The sequence below is a fragment of the Meleagris gallopavo genome, chromosome 17 (assembly GCF_905368555.1).
Source record: "Meleagris gallopavo chromosome 17, MGAL_WU_HG_1.1, whole genome shotgun sequence".
NCBI lineage: Eukaryota > Metazoa > Chordata > Aves > Galliformes > Phasianidae > Meleagris > Meleagris gallopavo.
This window is the reverse complement of record NC_139420.1, coordinates 2,674,619-2,702,309: the sequence shown is the minus strand read 5'-3', so window position 1 is coordinate 2,702,309 and position 27,691 is coordinate 2,674,619. Positions and strand designations below refer to the sequence as shown.

General features: G+C 44.9%; 1 protein-coding gene across 3 annotated transcripts in view; it reads left to right on the top strand.

Annotated features, from left to right (window-relative positions):
- The window catches only part of ULK1 (unc-51 like autophagy activating kinase 1), a 72,313-nt gene extending 46,272 nt beyond the window's left edge, over positions 1-26,041 (top strand). Inside the window, exons 12-28 of one of the 3 annotated variants that reach the window (XM_085238373.1) lie at positions 963-1,051; positions 3,095-3,257; positions 4,067-4,127; positions 4,508-4,597; positions 7,660-7,785; positions 10,586-10,737; positions 11,347-11,430; positions 12,013-12,275; positions 12,895-13,079; positions 13,861-13,976; positions 14,558-14,701; positions 17,229-17,416; positions 20,119-20,297; positions 20,436-20,554; positions 22,280-22,437; positions 22,646-22,781; positions 24,593-26,041. In XM_085238373.1, coding sequence (XP_085094499.1) covers positions 963-1,051; positions 3,095-3,257; positions 4,067-4,127; positions 4,508-4,597; positions 7,660-7,785; positions 10,586-10,737; positions 11,347-11,430; positions 12,013-12,275; positions 12,895-13,079; positions 13,861-13,976; positions 14,558-14,701; positions 17,229-17,416; positions 20,119-20,297; positions 20,436-20,554; positions 22,280-22,437; positions 22,646-22,781; positions 24,593-24,648 — 2,309 coding nt within the window. In that variant the 3' untranslated portion in view covers positions 24,649-26,041. Of the gene's footprint in view, positions 1-962; positions 1,052-3,091; positions 3,258-4,066; positions 4,128-4,507; positions 4,598-7,659; positions 7,786-10,585; positions 10,738-11,346; positions 11,431-12,012; positions 12,276-12,894; positions 13,080-13,860; positions 13,977-14,557; positions 14,702-17,228; positions 17,417-20,118; positions 20,298-20,435; positions 20,555-22,279; positions 22,438-22,645; positions 22,782-24,592 lie in introns of all 3 variants that reach the window. The other 2 variants (XM_019620989.3, XM_010720027.4) reach the window with 2 other exon arrangements.
- The last annotated feature ends 1,650 nt before the right edge of the window (positions 26,042-27,691 follow it).

The following is a 27,691-nucleotide window of genomic DNA, read 5'->3' as shown; positions in this document are numbered from 1 at the left end:
AGGCACCTGTACAGGTGTGCACATCACTGCTGCTGGGACTTTCTATTGCACAAGCCCCCGAGCTCTGAATTGGTTTCTATTTGCAGTACAACTTAAACATTTGTTTTTTGTTTATGTTAACAGGCAGGGGGAGAAGAGCACCGTGACCCTGTTCCAGTTAATAAGTCTGCACTTTTTTGGCTTTGTTTTCCTTTTTTGGATTTCATTGCATCTTTGTCAGACTAAGGACTTCAGCCTCTAAGTGGCTGTTCTCTTTGTGCTGGGAGGCACTGATCTCACCATCCTTTTACCCTCTTTGATAGGCTAACAGGGAAGACCTTATCAAGCCTTTTATTAGAATGATTGTTTTTCCATTCTTTTACAATTAAGACACCGTTTCAACGGTTAATTGCTGAGAAATGTGGTTTTGTTTACTTGCTCCACTTTATTGTCTAGAACTTTGTAGTAGTTAATGCAAAAAATGACAGTTTTACCTCAAACAGAAGTGTTCTTTTAGGGTATTTTTTTGCCTCTCCTTGAATTAACAAGCATGGAATCATTAGCACAGACCCTGTAAAGGTAGAAAATGGCACAAGATACTAGTTCTCTGCCAATTCAATGGAAGAAAAGCAAAGCAAAATGCTCTTCTCGCTTACTTGTCCCATCTGATCTCTGTTTAAAATTATTCAACTACCAAAATGGTTGCACACTCAAATTTTGATCTTGGTTGGATGTTCTGAGACCTTCCACTCTAAGAGCTGTAAGGGTGAATTAGTGTGTGGAGGAGTGGATGGATGCAAATCTCAGAACTGAACAGAATGCCAATTTTTCTACTGTTCTCCTTTAGTTGGCAATATCTGGTGATATGTGAGATAAACCTGATGTAAGAAGATGGAAAAGGCACTTTAGTATTGACTCACGTTGACAAGTTATTTTGTATTGATATATATATTTTTCTTTTTTTCTCTTTCCCTTATTTTTAGCTGCTTCTGTGCCAATGCCTTCTTACCCCAGTTCGGGCTCTGGTAGTTCCTCCAGCAGCTCTTCTACTTCCCACCTGGCATCACCTCCCGTAAGTACAGCTCAGTGGATGCACCACTTCTGTTTGCAGGCCTCTTGCTTGCTTCTTTATAAGTGCAGCCTTTGCTTTTGCTGTTGTCTGGTGTGAGTGACAGAAAACCTGAGTTCTCCCTGGGTTTTGTGCGCTGTGTTTTCCAGTCTGCTTATATTCTGCATGCTGAATATTGTCTTTCCTCAAGAAATATTTCAAAGTGTTATTGCCTATTATGTGAAAAGCCTTTGTGAAAGGAGTTGGTGTTAATATTGCTCATGTTGGCAGAGATAGGAAGCTCTTTGTAACCAAAAAAAGTCATTAATTCAGGGCATAGCTTATTTGGCTGCAATTTCTTTGTTCTCAAGCAGAGTCTTTGCAACTTGACAACATATCGACCTTTTTTTAACAGACGACACTGCTCCTTCCTGACCAGCATTCCCAGCCCCACAGAGACACATTCAGCAAGGCTGTTTGCTCACACCTGCCTGCCTTAGTCTGGTGGTCTCCTGAGGGTTGATCTGAACTGACAGCTTTCTCTCTGGTTACCTGAAATTATGAGAACTGTCTTGAAGGGTAGGACATGAACTGACCAGTGCATTCCTTCAGCTCGCTGAAGTGACATTCCTTCAGCTCGCTGAAGTGAAAGCTTGTTTTTGGAGGCTGCTGGTGGAAGCTGCCTTTCAACTTTGAGCAGAGGGATGCTGGTGGTGTGATGGGTAGTGGAAGGGAGAAGGACTGAATGTTCTTGTCTTCTCCCTATTACTGCTGCCTTTTTGCATTTTCGTTGAGGTTGCCAAGGCTTCTCACCTCCTTCAGGGAGTGCTGTGACTGAGGCTTCCTTTCTGTGTTTGTGGAAAATACTGTATCTGCTGTGAGGAGCTGCTGAGGGAAAGGTGTAGGGGCACAATTTGAAGCTGATTTGCGTTCTCATGGTGCAGGCTGCATGGAGAGGGAAGGTCTGTTCTCTAAATGTCACACAATTGTGTCCCTGACTGCATTTTTATCCCCCGCAGCCCCAGACAGAAGAGCTCTTGGCTGGGGTGCTTCTTGGCCAGAAGGCTCTAGGGGTGGGTAGATAGCATCAAAAACAGACTCTCTTCCCTTAAGCTCTCCTGATTCAGGGAGCAGTGGAGACTCACTGTCCTATTGCGAGGTCTCCATGTTAGAAGTATACTGCACCCATTGTGGTCTGCATTTGGAAGATATGCTGACAGAGCTGTGCTGGCTCAGCATGTGAAAAATCCCCTGTCTGCAGGGCAGGGCTAGCGTATTGCATGGAAAAGAGCTTTGGTAGCTGGGAAATTCCTTCTGCCTGTGTATACTGCATTTGTAGGGGGAGTCAGACCCTTGTAGGGACAGCAGGAGAGGCTTTATGGCGAACGGGGCCTAAATAGGGCTCAGGAAAAAGCTGTTTCAGATCTTTCTCATGGAAAAAAAAAATGCACAAGGATAAAGACTGTGATCTGCACAGTGGGCAGTTCTTAAACCATCCAGCCTCCTCCATCTGTCAGAGGTGAGGATTATGGGGCTTTCTTTCTTCTGAAGAAAAAATGGAGCTGTCTAGAGCCTGTCGTGCCTCTGAGAGCGGGGTGATGTTCATCTGCAGAATACTTGGCCTCCTTTGGGTCTCTCTAACTCCTCATATCGAAACAGCAAAATGGGGTTGTCCCAAAAGTGCAGACACTGTGTATGTGCTTGTGGGTAGAGGTAGAAGCTTTGAAAGCTTTTCTATTTCTCAACCTCACCAGATTGAGTTGGTATCAAATGCACTGTTGATCTGGAAAGCCTTAGCAGTAGCAAAGGGGTATGGTACCTGAAGTGAAATTTTCTTATCTGAGGTGCTGGCAGTATGTTTTGTATAACAAAAGATGCACAGTTCTGACACTGACATAAAAAGCTGTTCCTTTTTGGTAAACTGAACATCTGCCTCTGGCAAGCTACCAGCCCTGGTTTATGAGAGAAATGCTGTCTGTAGCCTTGTGCAGCTCGATTTAAAGGATCCAGCAGAATGATGAGGTAGCTGTGCTGAAGCCAGTGTTTGTTTTCTTCTTGAATTAGCAGTCTCTTGGAGAGATGCAGCAGCAGCTGCAAGAGAAGGCGTTGGCATCTCCTACCCAGGATTCCCCCGGCTTCCTGCATGGATCGAAGGACTCTGCTGGAAGCAGCAGTAAGAATTCATCCTGTGACACTGATGACTTCGTTATGGTCCCTGCACAGTTCTCAAGTAAGTCGGCGTCTGGAAATTGCAGACATTCTGAGGAAAGGGGGATGTGGGTCCTAAAGGTAGTTAATGGACAGTTGAAACATTGATTAAAGCTGTTTCCACTGAATAGCGGGAACGTTCTAGTTCTTAAGCTGCAAGAGACATCTGGCTGGCTGGTTAATTTCACAGGATACTTAGTAATTATCTTCAAAGATAGGATATGAGAGAAAAGGTTATTTGGGGAATGCAGTAAGAGATTGAACCTGGAAATCCAATTGGAAAAAGAGATAAGTAGGCTCACAGAGAAGTGTTTTCCACTCTCAGAAGATGTTCCTCTATTATCCTATGTTCAGTTTCACTCAGCAGCAGAGAGAAAGGCAAGAATTCAATGACCAAACTGGACATTATACTTGAAAAATTTAGGAAAAAAAAAAAGGTGTCGGATTTTTCTTCAAATATCTTGAATTTGTTATTAGTACCTCTGTGTGTTTATACTTTGATAGGAATTGCATGAAACATAAACAAGGGCCAGAGCTCCAGTGGAGCTGCAGACCTAAGTATGCTTATGTTTAAGTACTTAACCAGCAGAAGGATGTTGTTCAATCTTGGCCATGCGTATGATAATTTGCTGAGTTGGGACTTGGTGATAAATGCTGTGATTTCACCCAGGACTTCATGGTGTGAGGCTCAGCAGCATCCACAAACTTAAGTTTCAGCCTGCGTGAATTTAGCAAATCTTGTGCAACTTAGCAGATCTTCGAGGAGCAGGAAATTCAGTTGCTCTTTTGGGAATATGATCACTAATGTTTCTTCGCTTTGTTGTTCCTCAGGTGAAATGACTGCCGAGGCTGCAGGAGGGAAGCCAATCCAAGACAGCCTGATGTACAGTGGGTAAGAGCACCAAGGCAGCTGAAATTGAACGTGTGTATGCTAGTGTGTACACAGCTTCTGAAGTGGATACTCATTTATGCTTAGCTTCCTCATCCATTAGGACTAAACTGCAGTTCATTTGCTGTAAGGTCCTTTATCCTGGTTAAAGTGGTGTAAGAGAAATGCAATCTAAAGGGCCTTTCAGTCCTATGCCACTGCCAGGTGATCAGTGTATGGCACCTGAATACTGGAGTGTATGTGGGGCAGCATGACAGATCCAGGGCTCCTATTATTAGACTCAGGGAAGGGTGCTGGGCAGACACAGCTCTGTTCTGTGTTCTGCAGGGGGAAGCAGGGTTGTTTCACAGATTTCTAACAGCTTGATTCCATCATTTTTTCAGGAGTTCTCTGGTGACTTCAGCTGGCTTGGAAAGTCAGGGAAGAACGCCATCTCCTTCTCCCCCTTACAGCGGTTCTCCTAGCCCCTCCAGGTAAGAAGGACTGTTCTGTGGTGACTAATAAACTTTTATTATTTAAACTGCCATTGACTTCCAGGATAGGAAGAGATGTTGGTGTGCTGAGCAAGTTCCACATCTGTCCTTTAATTAAAGAGTAACAAGAACAACTAGGAGAAACTTCCCTTGTCTGTGGAACGTGATTGCATAAACTCTAGAACTTGAAGCTTTAGGGTATGTACTTGGTTTACAGGGAGCTGGCAGGCTTGCTTCCGACCTCATTCTTGTCTACTGAGGAAGCAGAGCATCTTACTTCTTCTATTCTGTCTATATGCTGGCTTTTGAAGGAGGAGAGTTGGAAGGGAATTCACACTCAGGGAGGAGGAAGCCCCTAAAATCTTACTTCAAAAGAAAATGTAGTCCCAGTCTGTGCTGAACATGCTTGTCACATAAACAGAGCCCAGAAAATGACAAAACATAGCCTGAAAGTATGCAAATATAAAGGAGAAGAATATAGCTCAAAGCCTTGCTGACGTGATCAGATTAATTGGCAGACATATACGACAGTGTGGAGTGTAATTGCATGAGACTTCTTATGCCATTACCTGCTAAGCTTTTTAACAGCTTAAACAGAATAAACTGATTCCTTTGCATTCTGGGGATCAGTCCTTATTAAAGGATTTGGCCTTGTTTCTGGAAGGCAGTGAGTGGAAATTCATGGATGTTCACTTCAGTTACTGCCTTCCCTTCACCAAACTGGCCTCGTATTCTGGGGGATCACAAGGTAGAAAGTCACTGCCAATGGCTGTATTTCTGCTCTTGCTGTCTTTTCTGCTCTAGAGCTCCTTCCCATTTTTTTTGTCTGCTTTAAAGAAAGACTGAGGCACTGCTTCCTAACATGCCCAGGATGGGAAATAAAACTTAAATAATTAATTTCTGCAGCAGCCACCCTGAATCTGCAGTGCAAAGCATGGTCTTTGAACTGCTGCCGGCCAGCTACGCCTGTGTTAATAGCATGATTTTCGGTGCTCTTCACCATGAATTTCATGTGGCCCATTGGTTCAGCACTTGGCTTCACTGGTGCAGAAAACTCCTGGTTTTCTCTCCCTCTGCCTTTCGTGCAGGCAGCAGTTCTCCCTTTTCATGTGTGGCTCTAGGCTAGCAAGCTGTGCTTGGATGTAGTCCAAGTAGGACAGAAAGCAGAGTCTGTGGCAGGCAAGGGCTTTCCTCAGAATATCACGATATACTGTTGAGCAGCTCTCCACATTAGGATTAGGTGTAATTAAAATATGCTGACTGTTTGATCTTTTTCTTTTTTAAAAGCACTTCCATGTTGAAGATCTTTAATAAGTCTAACCAAAGGTACTTCCTTTATGTATTCCACACCAATGGATTAATGCCATTTCAAAGAGCTTTTAATTGCTGCCAAGTAGTTAAACTCCCTTTTTCAGGTTTATCTCTTTGTCTTTGCAAATTTATGGTCAATTGTAGTCTTTAAGGCTTGAGGCCAATTACCAGATTTAGTCTGTCAGCTAATTTGGGTGCTTTCTTTTGCAGCTTGCACCTTGTGTAGGACATCTGGCTCCTATAGGAACTTGTATGACCTTTGGGGATAGGGAGAATCCTTTCACCCCAAATCTTCTTTTTCCTTAAAGGATTTTGGCCAGATTGAAGAGACAGTGTTTGAAATTTGTGTCAAAAGTCAGGATGTATACAAAGTCTGACATCAGCCCTCAGATCTATTGGTTAAAGCTGTTTACTTGTGTCTGTCTGACTCCATGTCTTATGCTGATGGAAAACAGTGACAACAAAAGCTCACTTTGCCACTAGGAACTGGAAACCTTTAATGTCTTTATTTTACTTTTGCACCAAGAAGAAGTAAGGCTTCCATGCCCTCTTTTAGAGGCAGATAGCAGGCGAAACAGCTTTGTTGAACACTATGCCCATAAACCACAAAGTACTGCTGACATTCTCCAAAAAAGAAATTCTGTTGTTTGGCAGTTTAAACCATTCTATCAAGGCACAAATTCTCTCTTTTCCCAAATGCACATATGTATGTTCTTGCTGGATTACATATCTGTTTTCATCTTCATCTCATGTAAAACACCTCCTTTCTGAGAGTTAGACCTGAAGTGATGCCTCCTACTTTTGAGGGGCACACACAAGTGTGTTGTACATTGACAACATGGAATACTGTAGAAGCCTTCATTACCAATAAGATCTTTATGTAATTGTGCAGCCACCCTGCAATTGATGGTGGCAGTTGTAAGTAACGTTGCCATGGCAATTAATCCTAGGATATTGGAGCCTTTGGAAAAAGACTTTAGGCAGCTACTTAGTTAAATGTGATGTTTGCATGGGTTTTGTGTTGTGTGTTTTTTATGGAGTTGTATACAGGTTAAGAATAACAGAAAAACTGTCACCTGGGGGAACAGATACAGACATGAGCTTGTTAACCTGCTTGGATGGAAATGGAAGGAAGTCTGAAGTTTGCAGAATGGGTCTATCCCTTTTTGTGGAGGTGATGTTCATGCTGACCTTGATGGGCATAGAGAAAGTGGTTCCTGTCCCCGGGATTTATTCTCTCTTGAGTTGCTTTTTTCACCCTGCAGTTAACTTGCAAATACACTGATACGCTCTAGAAATTTGTTTTCTTCATGATACATCAACTTTCATAGAAATACACCACTGCAATGGTGCCTCTTGGCACCAAAGTCTTTGGTGGTGTCCTGTGTGAGCCACGAGCATTCGGCCTTTGTTCAATTATGTGCTCTTTGGCTGTGGATCTGAGGCTGTAGGAAACTGGGCCAATTGTGGCCTGAAATAACAGGGTTCCCATTTTCCTGAAGGGAGAGGTGTGCTTGGGTGTATGTTTTAACTGTGGGTGGGAATCATGTTGGAAGAAAGGTGCCTGATTCCAGGAGGTGTGCGGTGCCACTTCCCATTCATACAGCTTTGAACTGCCTCCCAGGATAAACCCACAACCTGAGAGGAGCAAAATGGACACTCCCTGTGTGTGGTTGCCTTATAAAGATAATACCTCCAATTACCTGCCTGAAGGTCCACCCCTTACAAGAGACTTTGTCTCCTTTCAACAGCCGGCCAGGTCAGTTTTCCAGCAGCAAATACGGACACTCTGTGCCCATCCCGGTTCCAACACAAATTCATAACTACCGTCGGATCGAGCAGAACCTGCAGTCTCCCCACCAGTACGCCTCTCCTCGGTAAGTGCTGGGGGGTGAGGGCTGACATCAGCGTATTACACTCTGTTACATCTCGGGCTTCTTTTATGGTTTGTTCTCTGTATCTCTAGAAGTTTTCAACATCTGTCACAATGTTGAAATTTATTTGTTGCCAAGTACTGTAAATTTTGTCTATATATGTATATGCAAGACGGCTCCCTTAAGTTTTCTGTGCAGACTGAAAGCCCTTTGGGGTCTGACTGCTTTTCCTTCAGTTATGATGTCCAAACAGGGGCAATCATTCGTGTGGCACATTTCTCTATAAAAGGCAAAAGCTGAAGTAAACAACTAAAATGGGTAGGGATACAGAACTTACCTGACTTGAGCTTAGTTGGTTCCTGTAGCTAATCACACCATCGATGACACCTCTTACACGAGTTGCGTGGTAACGTGGTTGTGCAGTCTGATTAAGTCGTGGGCAATCTCTGCCTGTGGGGCAGAGCATGCTTTATGAGGGCCCTCAGGAAGAGCTGGATGTCAGCCTTCAGCCGAGCTCAGGAGTAATGTCTTGTACCTTCAAGAAATGCCAGGCTTTTGCCTCTTGACATGGTAATTGATGGTTCCTATGGTTTTGAGATCTGGGTTAACAGTGGCAGCCCAGGCCATGGACTGGTTGGAAGGAGAATTGCACAGGATCTTGAAGAATTTGTACAGCGAGGGCAGAGAATATTCACAGTATCTGAATTAGTTCAAGTTTAGCTGTCAGAAATAGGGTAATGCCTATGTCAGCCTGAATTTGGGCTTAATTAAAGGTAAGGCTTACTTGAAGTGTGCCAGAAATGAAGACACAGCATTGATCTGAAGTATCGATTGACAAAGATGTTTGTTTTCTGCCAGTGTTACTTTAATACTGTTCTACACAGTTATTTGAATGTGAGATGGTTTGGTGTAAGCTCCTTCCAGTTCCCTACATGGCCTGTATTTCATATTGCAAAGCTTATGACAGGCTGCTGAGATCAGGCTCACAGCCTGCAACTACCTGTCTGGGGTCAAAATCCTGTTTTGCTCCTTTTAGTCAGCACTGTGTAATGGTGTGATTAGCATTGTCCCTGCAGAGGAACTCGAGGAATGGAACCAATCAGATGATTCATGCTCTGCTTTTAGCATCACCTCAGAATCTCTGGCGTCATGTTTTTCTTCTGCCCCAGGAAGCCATATTTATCTCTCATCATCACTTCCTCTAATCAGCAAATTCATTAGGCATGCTTCAAGAAGAAGAAGATTTCATCAAGCATTTTGTATGTCATTCCACTTTTCCATCAGCTGTATCAAACAGGTTATTCCAGCCAAATGACTTGTCATGTTTGGAAGTCGTTTGACTAAAAACTTTGGCATACACTCAGATTCTGAAATATCGACCACTGTCATCTGACTGGTTGGTGATGCCTGTGTGGTACAGCTTGTTTGTGGTCAGGTATCTTGCGTATTGAGGTGATAATTATGTGTGTTTACTTCTGACCACATCACCTGTCCCGTTCATCTACTTACAGGGCAGTATTAACATTCCACATCTTTCAGCAGCTTCAATCAGCTCCTGTTTTTTTTCCTGCACATTCACAACAGATAATATTTAGCCTCCTGGGTGGTTGATATTTTGAAAAGTTGAAAAAATTGGCAGAACAATCAATACCTTCTTTCTGCCACTGCATTCAATTTTGCTTCAGGACAGGGTGCTCAATGAGTGTTATGCCTCTAAATCTGGAGAAACCTGAGCAAAGTGATTTTTAGATTAAAATTTTAAAGGATTTCCCTTTTTTTTTTTTCCTTCTTTTTTTCTTTTTTTCTAGCATGTGAATATAGTGTGGATGTGTTTGATTGAAAAACAGTAACAGATTGGAGTGAGGCTGGGGAGGAAGATGGGAAAAGAAATCACTCTTATCTCTATTACTGTTGTTGTTTTTTTCCCTGAAACATGACATCAAGTAACACATATACCTAGTAGTGCTGTTGAATTGATTTATTGACAGTTCATCAGAGCAACTTTGCCTCTACTGCATTTAGCCCTGCTTGTAACTGCTGAAACCTGTATGGCTTTGTTCCTGCTGTTCAGAGGCATGTGGGCAGCTTAATACTGCTTTGCTGGGATGGGAAAGAGGGTACCTTGGTGATAGCATCCTTCAGTGGCTTGAGCAGAGGTGTTTTTTTCAGTGTATTCATTGATTCCTCTCCAGAACACCACCTACTGGCTGTGACTGGAGTCCTTTCAGCAATGGAAAAACTGTTTCTAAATCAAGAGTAGAATGAAGTATTTGATGAAAAACTTTTCTCGTGTAGAAGCATGTAATGGGAATCTTGGTGAAAGGACCATGCAGAGGTAGATCAGCATTTCAGTAGATAGGATTTAGGCTGTGCTCTTGAGGTGTGATGGCACTGTTCAAAAGTTGAGGAATAGTTTACTCAAATTCCATTTTTCTCCAAAGGGATGGTGTGGCTCTATTCACCTTCTCCCTGTTCTACTTTCCTCTTTGTTTCTTTTTAGGCTAGGTATACTTGTGGTTCCTGCATGTGTGGCACAAACAACTTGATTTGAATTCTCCAAGGAGAGGTTTCATAAGGTGTTTGGCACCCAGGCAGTACTGACCATTCCAGCCCAAAGAGAAACTCCTCTGGGTGTGATCTGTATCTGTGCAGTCCTGGCACAGTGCAATTTTGATCCAGAATAAGCAACCATGAAGCTCCAAGTCTGTGGAAATAGCACTGTGTGTTTGAGTGGGTGGTTATGGTGTTTTCCTTACTCCTCTTTATTAGCAACTGGAGTAATGTGTCTTTTGTTTCCTGCAAGGTCTGGTACGGTCCGGAGATCTAGCAGTACAAGCCCTCTTGGTTTTCCTAAAACTGGTGCTTCCCCTCCTTATCCTGGAGACCATGGATCTGTGCCTAGCTCCAGAAAGCTTTCCTTTGGCGGTGCCAAGCCATTTATGCCATCACCACAAGGTAAGATGTCAACTGTCACGTTCCTGCTCTAATAAAATCATGTTTCTTTCCTGTAAAGAGGAGGTTTTGTCCAGGTATAGCTGTCAGGTAAAAGGGAGTTCAGATGGTTGTGTTCTCCCATGACTCTTCTCAGTAGGGTAACCGGTGTTTTGGCCTTGGTAAAATGGAGCAGAAAACACCTATTAGCCTCAGGAGAGGTAAGCAGTGTTGTAGTGTCTGTGTGAAACATGTTGCTGTCCTCTGCAGAGGGCTTTTCTAAGGACAAAGTATCTTTTCACCAGTTTGGGCTGGAGTGAGAAAAACGTGATCCAACTGCTGTCAGAGCAGAATTCCAACTGGCCCTAGAAGGGCTTGAAACTTGAGTGCTCCTAATGAAAAGTAACTGTCTGAATATTCATACTCTAGCCCTCTGAGTTAATGTCTCTGCAAAGTCAGACTCAACTTGGCTAAACGAGTACTAGCTAGAACTTTTCTCCTTATTTTACTATACAACCATAGCTGAGATTATGGGAGAGATATGCACCTCCCTTTTTAAAATAGGTGGTGAGTAGTGTTGTTTACTGTGGAAACTTAATACCAAATGAACTTTTTGATTGTGTTAACTTAAAGTTGGAACAATCCCGGAGCAGCCCAGCCAGACTGTTATCCCCTCTTCTCTTGGAGCAGAAGTGAGAAGTCGGATTCCTGCAGTTGGTATGTTGGTACTTGCTTTCCTTCATTACTCCTGTGGATAAGGCCAGAGCCATAATCTGAGAGCTTTCAGGGTGGGGTATGTTCCTTCAGCATCTTCTCTTGATGCTTGGCCACCAGGATTTGTGTGTGCTGGTAGGAGTCAGAATTGATCCATTCACATTCTGACATCCATCTTCTAGTGCTGACAGATCTTGTGGCACACAAACTCTAATTTGGGACATTGCAGTTCATTGATTTGAGTGGAGAAGAACTATCTCAAAGCCCCAAACTCTTCTTCTGCCTTGTTGCCTGTTAGATGTTTAATCTCCTCTGTAAGGGCTGCAGTAAAGGGAAGAAACTACAGTTCTGTGTCCCTGTTGTTCCTTCTGTTCCTCCTGTGGAGTCAAAACCCAGTCAGGCGTAGAAGTTTTATGGCACTGATCAGAGTGCCATCTTTATCCATTAATTAAAGGGTTTGATCTGTAGATGCCTGGTACAAGCTTACCTTCTTGGGTGTCTTATGAGTGAATCTTGTGATCAATCTGACGTTTTCATTTTAGAACCAGAAAATGATGTGGTTTGTTACTGTGTTTGGACCTCCAGGTGTCTCAGCACCCGAGCATTCTCCTCGAGGGATGGGCTCTCGGCTCCACAGTGCTCCCAACTTGTCAGATTTGCATTCCTGCAGGCAGAAGATAACCAAGCAGCACTCTGATCCTCTAGTTGCTCACTTTGGCCATACCCCAGTCAGCCAACCTCTGCAGATTCATGGCCTGCAGCACTGCCGACAGCTCAGATCCTCACCAAAGCTGTCTGAGTTCATGCAGAGAAGCCCATTGCCAACTATCATGGGCTCCCCTACAAAGGTAAATCAAGGAATCTGCTTTTGGGTTTTTCATAGCTTGAGCTGTTGTGTTTTTTCAGGGTGAACCACTGTATGATCTCTGACCTGGATTTATCACCACTTATTCACTGTTCCTCAAGGGCTGCTTAATAATTTGTGTGAAATGTGGTGGTGTCCTAGTTCTTCTCACTTGGCAGCAGTGTTTGCAGTCTGAGTAGAGTCCAGGGTTCTAATCAGGCAAAGAAAAGGAGCTGACCAGATTAGGACAGAAGCACATTAGTGAACTGCAGTGTCAGGGTTGATCTGCATGTCATGGCTTTTGACACAAATGTGCGTGCAGTAGAAATCCCAGCAGAGACAGCAGGCTGTTGGGTGGGTGGCAGCCCTACCATCTGATGTGAAGCTGGCCCTGGGACAGCATTTTCTCTGTGCTTTTATTAAGCTGCAGTGAATTTTCAGCAGTTTGTTGTCCTTTCATTTTAGCATTTCTGAGACAGGGAACAAGTAATTATGTGGGCTGGGATTTCTACCTCTTCATTTCAGACATGTTTTTATGTGTACAATTTAATTTTGATAAATAAATGAAGGATGAGGGAACATTTGTTTTTTAAAACATTCTCTTTGTGCTCTCTTTCTCCTAGGCTGTGTCCCCTTTTGAGTTTCCCAAAACCCCAAGTTCCCAGAACCTTCTCACTCTCTTGGCCCATCAGGGGGTCATGATGACTCCAACACGGAACAAGACCCTGCCAGATCTGAAGGAAATGGGTCACTTCCACTGCCAGCAGACTGGCTTGGGGTTGAGGCCTGTGGAGGAGATCAAGGGCAGGTGAGCTGTAGTCTGCTTTGTACACAGTGGTTTTTCCTTCCCTAACATGGGATGGATGGGGCAAATCTCAAATGTCAGCTATTTCAATCATCATGTATCAGCAAGCATTCTGCAGACATCTCTTAGCACCACTGGGTTGCAAGCAGATGTTGTGCAGATTTTTTTTAAAGACTTTCCTCTAAAGGGGCAGGCCATGGCCTAGATTTTATGACATGAAAGATTGCTTGCAGCTTTACACTGTTACTGCCCAAAGTTCCATCAAGTGGGGATCAAGGATCTGGTTATTAGAGCAGGCTCCCTGCAATTATGCAAATGTATGCTTTATTCTTTTTGAAGCGTGTGCCTGTCATAAGTGAGAGGTGTGTGTTCCTTGTCTATCAAACAGTGGGTACAGGTCTTCAAAGATCTGTTTGAAAGCCAGGTGCTGACTGTTGTGAATGTTGCAGGATACAGAGTTGCTCAGGTGTTAGCGTTAAGTTTTTCTTACCTGCCTCTTTGCATATTTCTTGTGTTAATTTCCATATCTTCCATCAAAGAGAAACTATGCTACAATAATGCTGTACTCTGTACTTGCATACTGCAAGTCATGGTAATCATAAGCTTTCTGCAGGTAACAGGAGGTGCTTCAGATACTCTGTTGAAAGAGGAATGGGGCTAGTGGTTATTTCAGTTCTGGACTATTTGCTGTGTAGTGTTTGTGGACCAGCAATGGCACAAATTAACTGAAACCCATGAACCTTACTGGTGAGTTTCAGCATCATCTTGTATGTTCTCCTTTTAGATCTCTAAGCACGGGCAGGCTTACTGACCTACTTCTCAAGGCAGCCTTTGGGGCACAGATCTCAGAAGCTGGCAGCAATGACAGCCTGAACAGTGAGAAGCCAATGGAAGTTGCAGGTAAGTGGGGAGAACGGCAGATTCGACAGGATGGGCTTGTGCTGGGGGAAAGTGTTTGCCTGCATGCCTCCTATGAAAGAGAGGCTTCTTTTCTGATGGCTTTTGCTGTAGGAAATGACCGCTGTGTGTGAGGAGTGTTGTGATGCTTTCTTTCTTTTGTGAGCGCTCGAAGGCTTGTGGCTTTATGCGTGCTGTGTAATTGCTGGCTAGCAGTGTGATTTTGTAGGCAGGGCTTCCTCTCTTGGCCCCTTCTGAATGAGATATCATGTGGAAGTGGGGACTTTCTGCCAGGCAGTTTGACTACGAATGACTCTGCAAGGGTGGGTCTTCCTGCGCGTGCAGGTTGGGAAGTGAGGAGGGAAGAACAGCTGCAGCACCACGTAACGCTGCCCAGGCTCACGTCCTGCTGTCCGTGCCAGCCTGCCTGGCTGTGGGATGCTTCCAAAGGGAGCGCTGGCCTGTGCTGGTAGCCACCATCTCCTGAGAGAGTCTGCAGGGACGTAACACCGCTGGGTGAGGCACACCGTGCTCGGAGTAACTTTCCTGTAATGTCAGTCTGCACCTTTCAACTGTCTCCCCAGCTCCCTCAGGTGCTTACGGAGGGACACTGCACTCTGGTGCCCGGGCGGGGGGCTCTGCCAGCCCATCCCCAGTGATTTTTACTGTTGGATCCCCTCCCAGTGGAACAACTCCCCCACAGACCACGAGGACCAGGATGTTTTCAGGTAAAGGGCTGATACCTGCCTGTTCCAATATCTGGAGACAGAGAGACGTGCTGTATTCCTCACTGCTGCATACTGGTGGTGGAAGCAGGCTGTTCAGAGAGAGCTCGGTGGCTTAAATGCCTTTAAGGTTCTTGTACTGGCTCTTGCCAATCCTAGTTACTGCTCATAACTCTTCATGCTGGCACGAGGACTAACGCCTTATAAGAGTTTCCAAGACTGGAAGAGGGAAGCAAACTGTTCCTTTTGCTTCGTTTCTATTTGCTTCAGGAATAATGCTGCAGCTGTTCATAGATCCATTGCTGTTGGTAGGTCAACAGAGATAAAGATTGCTCTGTATTCTGATGGTTTTCCTCATAGGTTTCAGATAAGTTATAAAAGGCAAGCGTGACCATTCATGCAAAGCAGTTTCAGTGCACAAGTACTATCATGAAAGGGCACTGTATGCAAAAGTACAAGTGGTGTTACTTATGCTGTGAATTACTTAAGTAGGAAATGGGGAAGTGCAGTCCTGATTGACAGATCCTTTAAGGTGCCAGCACTCTGGCCTCATCAGCCAACAGCTGAGGCTGCAGTAATTGTCCATTTTGGGGCCATGTGTCTGGGAGCTGGAATCTGTAATCAAGAAAATACTTGGATACTTCTATCTGCATTTTTGGCTGGTTTGAGTTCTTGTCCTGGCCATTCCTCCTCTGAATGCAGTCGAAGCTGTTGTTCTTAATTAGTGCAGGGAAGGTTTGGATGCAACTATGAATAAGCTCTTGACTCAGACTAGGGGGACATATGGGCTCAGTTTCTGGGTATGGCTTGGATTTCCATCATAACTAAAACCACTCAGATCCTTGTCTGGAAGTTGGTTTTATAATCCTTCCTTTGTCTCATTTATTTAGAGTGTAAGCTCTGTAGGGCAGGGACTCTCATACAAAGTGGCTGACTGTCCTGCAGCACAATGGGGCCACTATCCTGGCTAGCGCCTCTAGCTGCTACTGAAATGCTGTGAATAGAGAATTCAGTCATCTTGTATTGCTTTTGAGGGAATAGTAGCAATTTGGAAGTAGATCCAAGTGCCACTTTGGTGGGGTGATAGTTGGATGTTTAAGGATCTGCTGAGCAGTTAAAATTTCAGATGGAATTCCTGGTAGAGAAGACTACTGAATAGCGAGCCTACAGCACATCCACAGCTTTGGGTAAAGGCAGTCAAAGCTGCTTGACAAGCTTTGTTTATTAGATCTTTGCAATAGCTCCTCGTGTTATAGTTAATGCATAAAAGTAGATGGTGAAAAAGGGAGCTTTGCAAGTAGAACTCCACACCCCAAGTGTGTTGACAATCCATGAATAAGATCACTTGACAGATACAAGACAGAGCCTTTTCATGAGTCACCACAGCAGTTTCTGTGAACAGTACCACAGAATTACAGGGTATCCAGAATGCGGTGTTGTTGGTCTTTTCCTTTCTCTGAAAGATCTGGAAATACTTTACCAGTCTTTTATGATCCCCACTTAGCTTTGAAGTGTGCCAAGTGGGAGAGATCTCTGGGAGGAGAGGAGGCAGCACATCACTGCAGATCAGTTGTTGAGATGTGCATTGTGTTGCTCAGCCTTTCAAAGTCAGGGTAGGGCAGCAGATTATGTTTGTGGATAGAAGAGAAAAATCTTCCTCTGGAGGATCAGGAGAGAATTAGTAAAGTGTTATAGCTGATATTGGCATCCCCCCGAGAAACAGAGAATATATCCCTCTGCAGCAGTGTGTTGGGGATATGAAGCCCTCTGGAACTGATGAATGTGTTATCGGTACCCTGAGACAGAAACTTCTTTTTGAAGTGTGCATCTTTTATGAGCAGTATACTCTCAGAGAGGATTCAGTTGCTAAGAAAGGAAAAAGACAGTGGTGGTAGAATTGACTGATGAACCCAGTAATTAAAGACTCCTGAATCCTGAGGTTAGGGTCGTGGTTCAGCTGAAATCACCTGCTTTGTCCAACTTCCTTCTTGTAAAGAGAGGAAACCAGAAGTAGAGGGCATGTAACAGAAAGCTCTCCTGGTTTGCATGCAAGTGACAAATGTTTTAAAACTATGTTTAAAACCTCACTTATCAGAGGTACTCATTCATTGACAGAATTAAAGCTTTGGGACCAGGGTTTGAACTGTGCTGATCCATGATAAGGCTGAAGCTGATTATGGTGGTGTATGATAAATTCAGCCCAAGATATTGTGGCAGGATTCAGAAGGGATTTGAGGAAGAAAAAAAGGTGCTTCTGGGATTGTCACCGTAAATCACTGGCAGTCAGTAAGATGCATTAAATTTGCTTGAGCTTGTAAACTGGTCTTCCTGAGTCACTGAGGATCTTGCATGTGGTGTGGTTATTTTGCATCACAAGTCTTGTATCTTCCTCTAGAGTACCTGTTGCTGGCTCCTACAGAGCCAGGATCCTGGATCCTACGTTGACAAGCATCCCCTGTGCTGGGCGAGAAATAACTCGCCTAATATTAATATCTTAAGTAATTTCTTTCTTTCTTTTTCTTTTTTTCAGTGGGGTCTTCCAGCTCTCTCAGTTCTGGAGGCTCATTCACTGGCAGGCACTTGGCAGTGGGAACTGGTGGGGATGCTCTGGAGGGCCCTTCGAGTCTCCGGTATGCCTTTGCTGATCCAATCACCGCGAACCTGGAAGGTGCTGTTACATTTGAGGCACCAGAGCTGCCTGAAGAGACACTCATGGAGGTAGGTATATCCCTATAGGGACTTGTTAGGGGCAAAGGACAGGGAACAATAAAAGGAAAGTGTATCCAGAGGTTCTCCGGCTCTACATTTGTAGCCAAGGCAGTCACTTCCAAAGACGGTGTGAACTAGCTTCAGGAGAGCTGGGCGACACAGTGCTGGGGAAATTCAGGACATACTTAGCTCAGTGGTTTTTGAGCCTGCTGTTGAGCTTTTTAGTCCCTGAGACAGCCCAGGAATGGAGTTAAATTCATGATTTCAAAAGCTGAAATTGCAGGTTGGAAATATCGGTTACCTGGTGTGTTCTGCATCATGAGTTTCTGAAGAGAACTTTGGTTCTTTTCCCTTTTAAAAGGCTCAGTGTTAGTAATAGCTGACCTGAGAGAGTAGCATGGGTATATCAAATGCCTGCAAGCTGCATGCACTTATGGAGTCAGTTAGTGATACAGCCTCAGCTGAAAGAGTCTGAAAAAAGTAAACGTGACACTTATGTTGCTGATGGGGGGAAGGGGAACGTGACATGCTTTGCACGAGAACAGCTGAACCAGATTGCTGAGCTGAAAGACTGCCAGACTCCCCTTCTCTGCAGGCTGAAGGCTGGCTGAAGCAGAGCAAATGCTTTTGTAGCTGAGATATAGTTGAAATGTAGGTCAGGGTGCCCATTTGCAGGAGAGGTGGAAGACTGAATCAGTCATGGATTCAGCTCTATTTGTAATGCCTTCTTGGATTGCCTAGGACTGGGAAAGGCTCTTTGCATTGGAATCTTGCTGGTGTTTCAAAAACCACTTGGATACCTGCAGACATCTGCATACGTTGTTTGTAGAGTGTGGGTTTGCTCTTCTGCTTCAGATTTCTAGCTCAAATTTTTTGTCAATTATGCATTGAATTGCATTAATTTGCTCAATTAGCTGCAGAGCTACAAGGCTATAACTTAAACATTGATGCATAACAGCAGTACTGAGTTTAACTGAGCATACTGTCTTTGTGAGGTACAAGAAATATGGGTCCCTGCCAGCTGTCACTGCTCTTCATGGTCTGAAGGGTTCTAAAGAAGTATCAGCCTGATCTTAATCCCATTCAGTTCAGCTTCTAGTGTCAGTAATGAGTCGTTTGGGTTTGGTCACAATTTCTGCTGGGCACAGCAGCCATTCACACACACTTCACAAAACCTTTCTGACACTGAACCTTTTTGGCATTTTTGGAGACCCCTCTGTGCTCTGTAGAGTCAGCCAGAACGGAAACCTGGCAGATCTGCTTTCTGCTGATGCTTTCATGGCAAATGAAGTCTTGCTATTTAAGCACCTCTGTTTGTCTTGAGAAGAGCTGTTGCATTCAGATAGGTGGTGGTTTCTTTCATCATTTGAAAATGTTTCCTGAAGTACAGGCAAGGCAAATTGAAGGTTTTTGTTGTTTTGCAGTGCTTTAAAGGCACAATACAGAGAAGGCTTTGGAAGGCAAGACTATTGTGATGCCTAATGAGGCCAGAAATGCCAGTGTAGTTAATACAAACTAACTATACAGGCAAAGGGGAAGGACTGTACATTGGTTAGAGATATGAGGCTGAGGTTTGCAAGATCTTAGGAGATTCCTGCTCTGCCAGGAGATTCTTGTATGACTTGGCAGCTGCTTAATCTCCAAGTTCCTCCTCTGCTTTTAAAGAAAATAGAGGAAGACAGAGATAACACTTCCTTGCCTTACTGGACTGTCCAGATAGCAAGATAGCAGAGAAGAGATTAAAGTTTCAGATGGCCAAAGCTCCTTTGGCAGCCAAGTGCCTGAGCTGGTGAATGAAAAACATAAAGCTTGTTTTTTTACGTTTGTGTGTTTGGTTGGCTATCGTTCCCTCATAGTCACGTTGGAAACAGCCTCACCATGCCCCTGTAAGAGAACCGTTCCCCTAAATATTTGAAGGTCAAGCATGTTAGCTGTTTTACTACACAGAGTACACACAGTGGAGTTGCATCCGATCCAGGCAGTGATTTTATAGGACACACAGCTGTTCAGTTTTTCCACAAATACAGGTTTCCCAAAAATGTTTGCTATGATTTAAGCACTACAGCTTCCGAGAAATGGGATAATACCCTTTGGTCTATAACAGCAGAGGAAAACAGCTTTGAAATGGATGTAGTGCTTTGAGGGTGCATCTCTCCCCTCACCAGCTGAGAGGAGCTGCAGCTAAAGGCTGTCCTTGATGTCCTTCAGAGGACTCAGAGGCCAGGAGCAGCTGGAGGAGACACAGCTAAGCAAGGGCTGGGTTGTGGGATGGGCCACACTGTTAGCAGGTTTTTGTGTTGTAAGGGATGGTCACTCTCTCATAAAATGCACACCCGATTTCAGTTTTGTACCAGCATGGCTGTGGCGGGGTCTGGATCTGGGCCAGCGGTGCTGTCACCTTTCTGCCTAACTTTCCAAACAGTCCAAAATTGCTGTGAACGCTCCTTAGGAAGGCAGCATGTCATTTTGAAGCAAGTCCCTCCAGCTTCTGCAGGGACTGTCCTGGGATCTATGGCTTATTGCTGCCTTTAATGCAGAGGAGGAACTGGTGCAGTGTGGGCTCGGTGCTGAGTTTGTTTTCCTTGCACAGAGAAGAAGTGTAGGAAGGTTCCAGGCCCAGATGTTATCTCTTTCATTTGGGATGAGTCGCTGGCACAGCTCTATGTGAGCAGCCTTTCCCTTGTAACCCCCCTTGGTGTTCCCCTCAACAGCAAGAGCACACCGACATCCTGCGCAGCCTCCGCTTCACACTGGCCTTTGTCCACTATGTGATGGAGATTGCTGCCCTGAAAGGCAACTCCAGCGAGATGAGCGGTTCAGTGGCATCCGAATACCAGCTGCAGGAGAGTGTGGTGGCCGACCAGATCAGCCTGCTCAGCCGGGAGTGGAGGTAAGGGTGGGCAGAGGGCCTGGAGCTCCGTGTGGGCTGCTCCTCCCTGCCACCGCGTGTATCTTTGTGCCAGGCATCCTTTGGACACGTACTGCCGCCCACGTGATCGGTTTGCATTGCAATATGCTTTCTTTGCAGCTACGCAGAGCAGCTCGTGCTGTACCTGAAAGTAGCAGAGCTTCTGTCCTCAGGCCTGCAGACAGCCATAGAGCAGATCAAGGCTGGCAAGCTGTGCCTCTCCTCCACTGTCAAGCAAGGTAAGAGGCTGCGGGGCACACGGTGCAATGAAATTGCCTGGAATGAAAGAATGAAAAGTGTGTCACAAAGGCAGGGAGGAGGTTGAGATATGAACACCCAGCAGCATGCACTCAGGCTTCTTATTGCTCATTGTGCCCTCACATAGCCAGGCCTTCCTTTCAGGGTATTTTCTGGGAGGAATCTTACACTCTCAGCCTTTGCTTCAGCTCTTCAACTCCTGCTCATCTCCCCGTGAGAATCTTCAGTCCTAATTAGTGAGAGGGAAATGCATCTTATCTGATTCCTTGTACATCTCTATCTCAGGTGCTTATTTGTACTTGACGTCAGTCCAACTTAATTATATAGTACATGTCCCAGTAAGTGCTTACTTGGCAAATTGAGACACATCTTGGCTGTGATGATTTTTCAAATGAAGCAAAAACACAGGAAGCAAAACTCTGGCAATACAGAAGTCACTTATTTGTTAGTCATACAGCTTTATGTTTGCATCTGGACAGGTTTAGCTACACTTCTCCACATGTTCGGGCTGACATAACACAAATTAATTATTCCCTTTTCAGGGCAAATTGCAACTTGTAGGAACAGTTATGCTATGAATCTAGTGTATGGGAACAGGATAAGGCTGTCTTTTCTTATTTCTCTTCCCACAAAATCCTGTTCCCTTGAGATTTAAAGGGCACTGCGAGGGCAAGAGAGCTCTCAAGGTACTTGAGTGCCTTCTTTCACCTATGCGTGGAAAAAGCCGAAGTGCAACAAGATATTGTCCTGGAGCATCCTTGGGCAGTGAGTGACAGGCAGAGTCCCTGCCCATAGCCATCAGCTTCCTGGTAATTTGTGCATAGCCCAGAGCTCTGATTGAATTCCACAAATAAGGATGTTGCTTTACTTACTTGTATTTTGTTGTTGTTGTGGGAAGTGTTCTATTTTTTTCATTAAATGTTTGGTTTTTTTACAAAGTCTTTCTTGGCTGCCCCTCAACAGGGTGCTGAGATTCCTTTACCTCCCCCTAGGAGCAAGCTGTGCAGTGTGGAGGTTTCAGATGTGTGTCACAGTTACTTGCTCATCAGGTGGTGGGAGTTTGTAGTCGGTACATCGTGTAGCAGTACAGCTAGCTTCGTGTGCTGTTTTGGGTTGTTATTCAATCCCTTTAAATCATACTTGACTCTTGGTTCTCTGTCACATAATCTTCCTGTCCTAGCTGCTGTGGTGCAGAAAAGGAGGTGACCTTTTGCAGGCATTGGTGTCTTTCCATTCTGGGACAGCATTGTCCCAGGAGAGATTCCTTTGCTTAGTGCTGCTGAGCTACACTTAGCTCCAGCAGCTAGCACATGTGAGTCACATACTTCTTCACAGCATGTCATCACCCATCAGGTAACAGAAGCTTTGTATCTGGCATGTCTGTTGCTTATGGTGACGCGTGGGGCATCTTGCACCGTGCAAACTGTTCTGTATCTTGTGGCAACTGAAGGAAACAAAAATTGACCTGGCCTCAGGTGAACTAGGCATGTAGGTGTTGCAGTGTGCAGGCTTACAATTGGTCAGGGCGACAAAGGAAAGGAAAAAGACCTCATGGGTGCAGCAGGTACTTTGCTGCCAATGTGAAGTTTGGATACAACATAACTTGGTTGCCTTGAAGTTACTTGTTTGGAGTCCTGTGCATGGAGGCTGGGAGTCACAGGGAGAACTGGAGCTGGTGCCCAATGCATTTCTTTCTTTTATTCTAGTTGTGAAGAAGCTCAATGAGCTATATAAATCTAGTGTTTCATCCTGCCACTGCCTCAACATGAGACTGCAGAGGTTCTTCCTGGACAAACAGAAACTCATGGATCAGATCAACAGCATCACTGCAGAGAAGCTCATCTTCAGCTATGCTGTGCAAATGGTAATAACTGTATAGAGACAGGGAACGGGGCTAGCACAGAACAAGCACCAAAAATTGACAGTTCCTGCCTGTTGGTGGTGTTAGCAGGTGGTTTCATTCATGGTGCTGAGTGCTGCCTCTGGAGGTTGGGTGAGGGAGGCTAAGAAACCATGCTGGGAAAGCTGGATCTAGTATGGAAGTGACCTTTTGCATGGGGGTTTGCCTGCAGGTGCAGTCTGCAGCCCTGGATGAGATGTTCCACCACAGAGAGGACTGCGCACAGAGATACCACAAGGCTCTGCTGCTGATGGAGGGGCTCCTGAACATCATCACTGAACAGGGGGACATAGAAAACATCAATAAATGTGAGTGCTCGAGGACTTTTTTTCCCCACCAGGTCATGTCATGTTGTTCTAGCTGCATGGATTGGAAATTTTAGTACCCAGAATCCCTTTTTTCCTTTGGCTGCATCTTGATGGTCATAGCACACATCTCTTGATTTGTTTTAGCTCTTAACAGCCTGGCCTCGTGCAGCTTTAACAGTTGGAAGACTGTTAGAAACTCAAGCCCCTGAGCCCTATTTTGCGATCTGTCCTGCAGAGCAATTGCCAGGGTTTTGTTGGAGCTTTGGATGCATGACTGAACATGCTGAAGGAAGTGGTTTGGCAGCAGCAAAGGGCTGGGTTTGGTTTCCATCTGTAACCATCCATCTGATTGCACAGAGCACTTGGGAACATGAAACTGCAGCGCCTGTCAGGCAGAGATGGTCAGTCAGCACAGCTAGGGCTCCTTCCAGCACTTCTTATAAATGGAGCTGCTCACCTGTGTTCCCCAGGCCAAGCTGAGAAGGCAGCAGACGAGTATTTTTCTCTTCAGCAATTGATTGTGGTAGCTAAGCTTTTACCTGTTTGCAATCTCTTGGCTTCCTTTTCCAGAGACAGATGGATCCCTTTGCTGCTCTGTCACCTCTTCTGCACCCTCCCTTTGTTAAGGGAAGGCTCCACAGCAAATGTGTGCAGAGTGGAAAGGACTGACCTCACTTGCTCAGAGTGAACTTTCCCTGCCTTTCTGGACAGGGCTTAATCATCTTTGTTATCTCTCTCTATGGGAGGAAGGCAGAGGGGAGGGAGACAGCTATTGTCTGTTAGAGCAGCTTGACTTGGCCTCAGCTCTGCTCTGTCACAGCTGAACCAGCTCACTGTGGCACTGCAGTGTTGGAACAGCTGAAGGGAAAGGACACAGCTGGCAAGCCGTGCCTCTCCCCCTCTGCTGGCTAGTGAATGCATTTCTTGGGCCAGCATCCAAAGTGCTGCCAGACTGCTCCAGTCGTCCTTGTGGACAGAGCTCTTGGGTGGGTAATGAGAGGAGAGATTTCTGGCTCACAGGCAATCAGTCAGTTAATTATCACCAACTTTAACAGTCCACATGAGGCTCACTGAAGGAGAGCAAAAGGAGATTGGCAGGTGGTGTATGATACTGGAGGGCTGAGTGAATAGGGAATACTAAGTAGTTTCTATCATACCATTTCTTAGCAAACCTAAATCACATCTTTCGTCCAGAGATACAGTTAATACATCTAATGAATTTCTTCTCCCAGTTGATATCCTGGTATTCCCTATTTTACCCAATGTTCCAGCTTCCTGATTGAGTTGTTCTCTGGTAGGCTGTAATGTGTATGCATTTAATTTTAGATCTTAGGTACTTGATGATATTTTTCTGAAAAGAAAAGTGATATGGACATAGAAATAAAGCAAGTCCTCCTCATAGAGAGGTATGAATTCCACCAAACGTGTAGCTTTTGACAGAGTGTCAGGCGCAGACAATGAGAATCTGCAGTGACTGCTGGGCTGTACTATGCCTTGTATGAATTGTTGGCGGTGGATGATGGTCCTTTGGAACAGTTTGATAACACTGTCAGAACTCACAGCTCACAGCTTTCCTTCTTGGCTCTCTATTCATCTCTTTGTTCTGTCCCTTCTCAGCATGATGTTTGTGGTTGTCCTCACCTAGTCTAAATCAGTACATGGTAATGGTTCTAGACGGTCTGCTTAGCCTTGCTAAAATACAGTTGTTTTTTTGGTTTTCTTTTCCAAATCTCCTGCATGTTTTGTCACCTTTATATTGCCAGGAAAAAGAGAAGCTGATTTCTTGTGCTTTTGTTTTCTTCTTCTCTTAGGTAAACTGTGCATCGAGCGCAGGCTGTCAGCTCTGCTGTCGGGGTTCTGCGCCTGATTTGACTAATGTTCTCCACACACCTCATCCCAGCTGATCACTTTGTTTCCAGTGGCCTGCTGCTGTGGTGGGAAACAGTTCTGACAGTAGGACACCTGGAGGATGAGCTGCTCAGTGTTCTGTATTCTGGCATTTTGGGAAGTTGTTCCACAGTCCTAGATTCTTTTGTGGGGCTGTGTGACTGTAGAAGCACGAATGCTTCCCTGTCCAAAGGCCTGGACGAAGACGAAGCTGGTGCGGAAAGGTTTCCCTCATTGGCAGCAGGGATGAAGGATAGCAGTCTGCTTCTTCCCAGCACTTCGAAGGATAAGACTGCTGCCTGCCCACTTGCTTAAGAACAGGGTATTCCAGTGCTGTCTCCATTGCAGGCAATGGATGTGCCTAAACTGCTGGCTTCAGTTAATGTTGGAGGCTGTCGTTCAGAAATTAAGGCCAGTTTGTGTACTTCCCCCTACCCCAGCTGACAGCCGGGCACCTTCAAGCTTCCTGACAGCCCCAGGCTCCCCGCCTGTCTCCTTCATCCCGTCTCACACACGCTGAAGCCTTGGAGTGTGTACAGAGCTGAAAGGAAGGAAGCTGCGCTTTGCCGGAGCGTGGCTGAAGTCGCTGCTGCCTTCTGCAGACGCACTGAGCGAGGCTGGGAGCGAGTTGTCCCTGGGGATGTTCACATCTCCGTGGGCTGCCTCTGTCTGCGGGTGGACAAACGGCGCAGGGAAAGAGACTGCACAGAAAGCAGGAAGGCGACAGAAAACGTAACTTTCCTGTCTTTCTCAGAAGCCAAAACAAATCCGTTCCTCCCTTGTTCCCCGAGCTCACTGGGGTCAGCATTAAAGACTCCTGGCTGTCAGTTCAGCCCGTCAGTACATATCTACCACAAGGGAGCAGTCGCGCTGTCCTGCTTTCAGCTGTTGCTAGAGACCCTTCCCAGAGCCCTCACCCCGAACTGAAAACACTAGCTTTGTGAATCAAAGGAGCACTTTACACACTATGGGAACTTTCAGAAGTTGACTTTGCATCACACAACAACCCAGGAACATCACGACTGTTAGGAATGCTGTTCTTTTTATTCCTTTCCTTGTTTCCTGGTTGTTTCATTGCACTACGTGTGTGCATATATTAATATGTATTCCTGAGGTTGAATATATATTGATATATATGGTTTGTGTGTAACTGTACGTATTTATCTGTACTGTATTTGTGAGTGTGAGGCACTGCGGAGTCTGTGCTGTTCCTCCTCCATACCAGGCAACGCTGACTCGCAGTCTGGCAGTACCAAGATGTTTCTGTTTGTTTGGGTTTTTATTTAAGTGTTCTTTTAAGGACAGTCAGTATGAAGCTCCGTGCTTTTTTAAGAGCTCGAGAACAGGTGTAAGATCCTACACACAATTGGAAATGGATTCTTTTTTTTCTTTCTTTTTTTTTTTTTTAAGTTTTATTTGCTGCTTCATTTTTTTATAAAGAAATCTGGTAGCGTTCGGTTCAATGTTCAGCATTTCTTTTCAGGAGACTCTGTAGCCAAATGTGACTGCAGGTGCGAGTGGCTCGAGTTCTGGTTGAGGCTTCAGATGCTGTGAGCAGATGTGTGAGAGGATCGCCGGCTGCCTTCCGTCTGTCTGCGTGCGCATGTGTGTGTCTTAATTTATCAGTCATGGCAGTATTTTGGTAGCGCTGGGCAGAAAAGGATCTCTGAAAGCAACTCGAAACCTCAGGCTTTGTTTCAGGGGATTTAATAATACTTTGCACATGGTGGTTAAGTCCTCACTGCTTTTTTTTTTTTCTTTCTCTCGATATCGGCACGTTCAGCGTTGATACTTTACAGTGGTTTCAGGAGCAACTCAATAGGCTTGAGCTGGCGTCATCTTTGGCAATGTGGATATTTTTGATCACAGAGTAGAAATGCCAAGAAGGAAATTAAAAAATACTGTTGATTCCCCCAACCAGGGAGGCTTAAACGTAGCTCACAGTCAGTATTGGGCCTCTGCTGCATTGTGCATCCGCAGCCCACCGCTTCCTTCTGCGGCCGCTTCTGCTTGTGCCTGGAGAAAAAAAAAGGCAAGGCAAAGAAAACAACAACCAGGAGACGACCCCCAGCCTGTGGCCAGAACTGCCGAAGAGACACAGATCGCTTCCAAAGGGCTGGGGCCGGTTGTGCGCAGGGCTGTGCTGCAGGTGGGCACACAGGCAGCAGGAGGGCTCCCAGCCAGGACTGCCCTGCCACGCACACCCCTGCCGCTGCCCTGCGCCCCCTGCAGCCCCGCGCTGCACTGATTGCTTCTGCCAAGGAACGCAGCCCGGGTTCCGTGGTTGTGCCGCAGGTTTCATGGTCCGTGTACGTGGCAAGCTCAGCACTAACCTTCCAGCTGTACTTAATTACTTGAATGTATCGAAATTGTCCACATTCAATGTACACAAATATATATTGCTCCAAAAAATCGTGGTTTACAGCCCTACAACCGAGATATATATATGTATGTGTTTGTGTATATACATACAAGTAGTGTATGTGTGTGTATGCATATGTACACACACAAACACAAACGTGTATATATGTTTTCTCTCAATACTTGAAACTTAGCCACTGTGCTTGAACTTAAAAAAATATATATAAAAAAAGAAAAACTAGGAAAAAAAAGGAAAAAAAAAAAAAAAGATCAGACAGGTGATTTATTTTGCCATCACTTTGGTGACTTTCATTTTTTATCTAAGTGCATGTAGCGTGAAACCAATTTTTTTTTGGTGGAAAATATTTATTGCTTTGTAGACAACAAGGAATGCAAAAAAAAAAAAAAAAAAAAAAAAGAAAAGAAAAAAAAAAAAGAAAAAACCCCAACACTGTTGAAGTTGCTAGCATAGTCCTCTTGCTATTGTCATGGCTTTGTTACTGTTGCAGCGTTTGTGTGTAGCGTCTTAATAGATTTCAAGAAACCTCAGCCTAATAACACGTATCTTCAGGTTTGTGAGAGCGTATGATGTTCTTTATAAGGTAACGCCCGATACTTTGTCAACGTTTTTTATTTGTGTTTTGTGTGACCTTTTTTTTTTT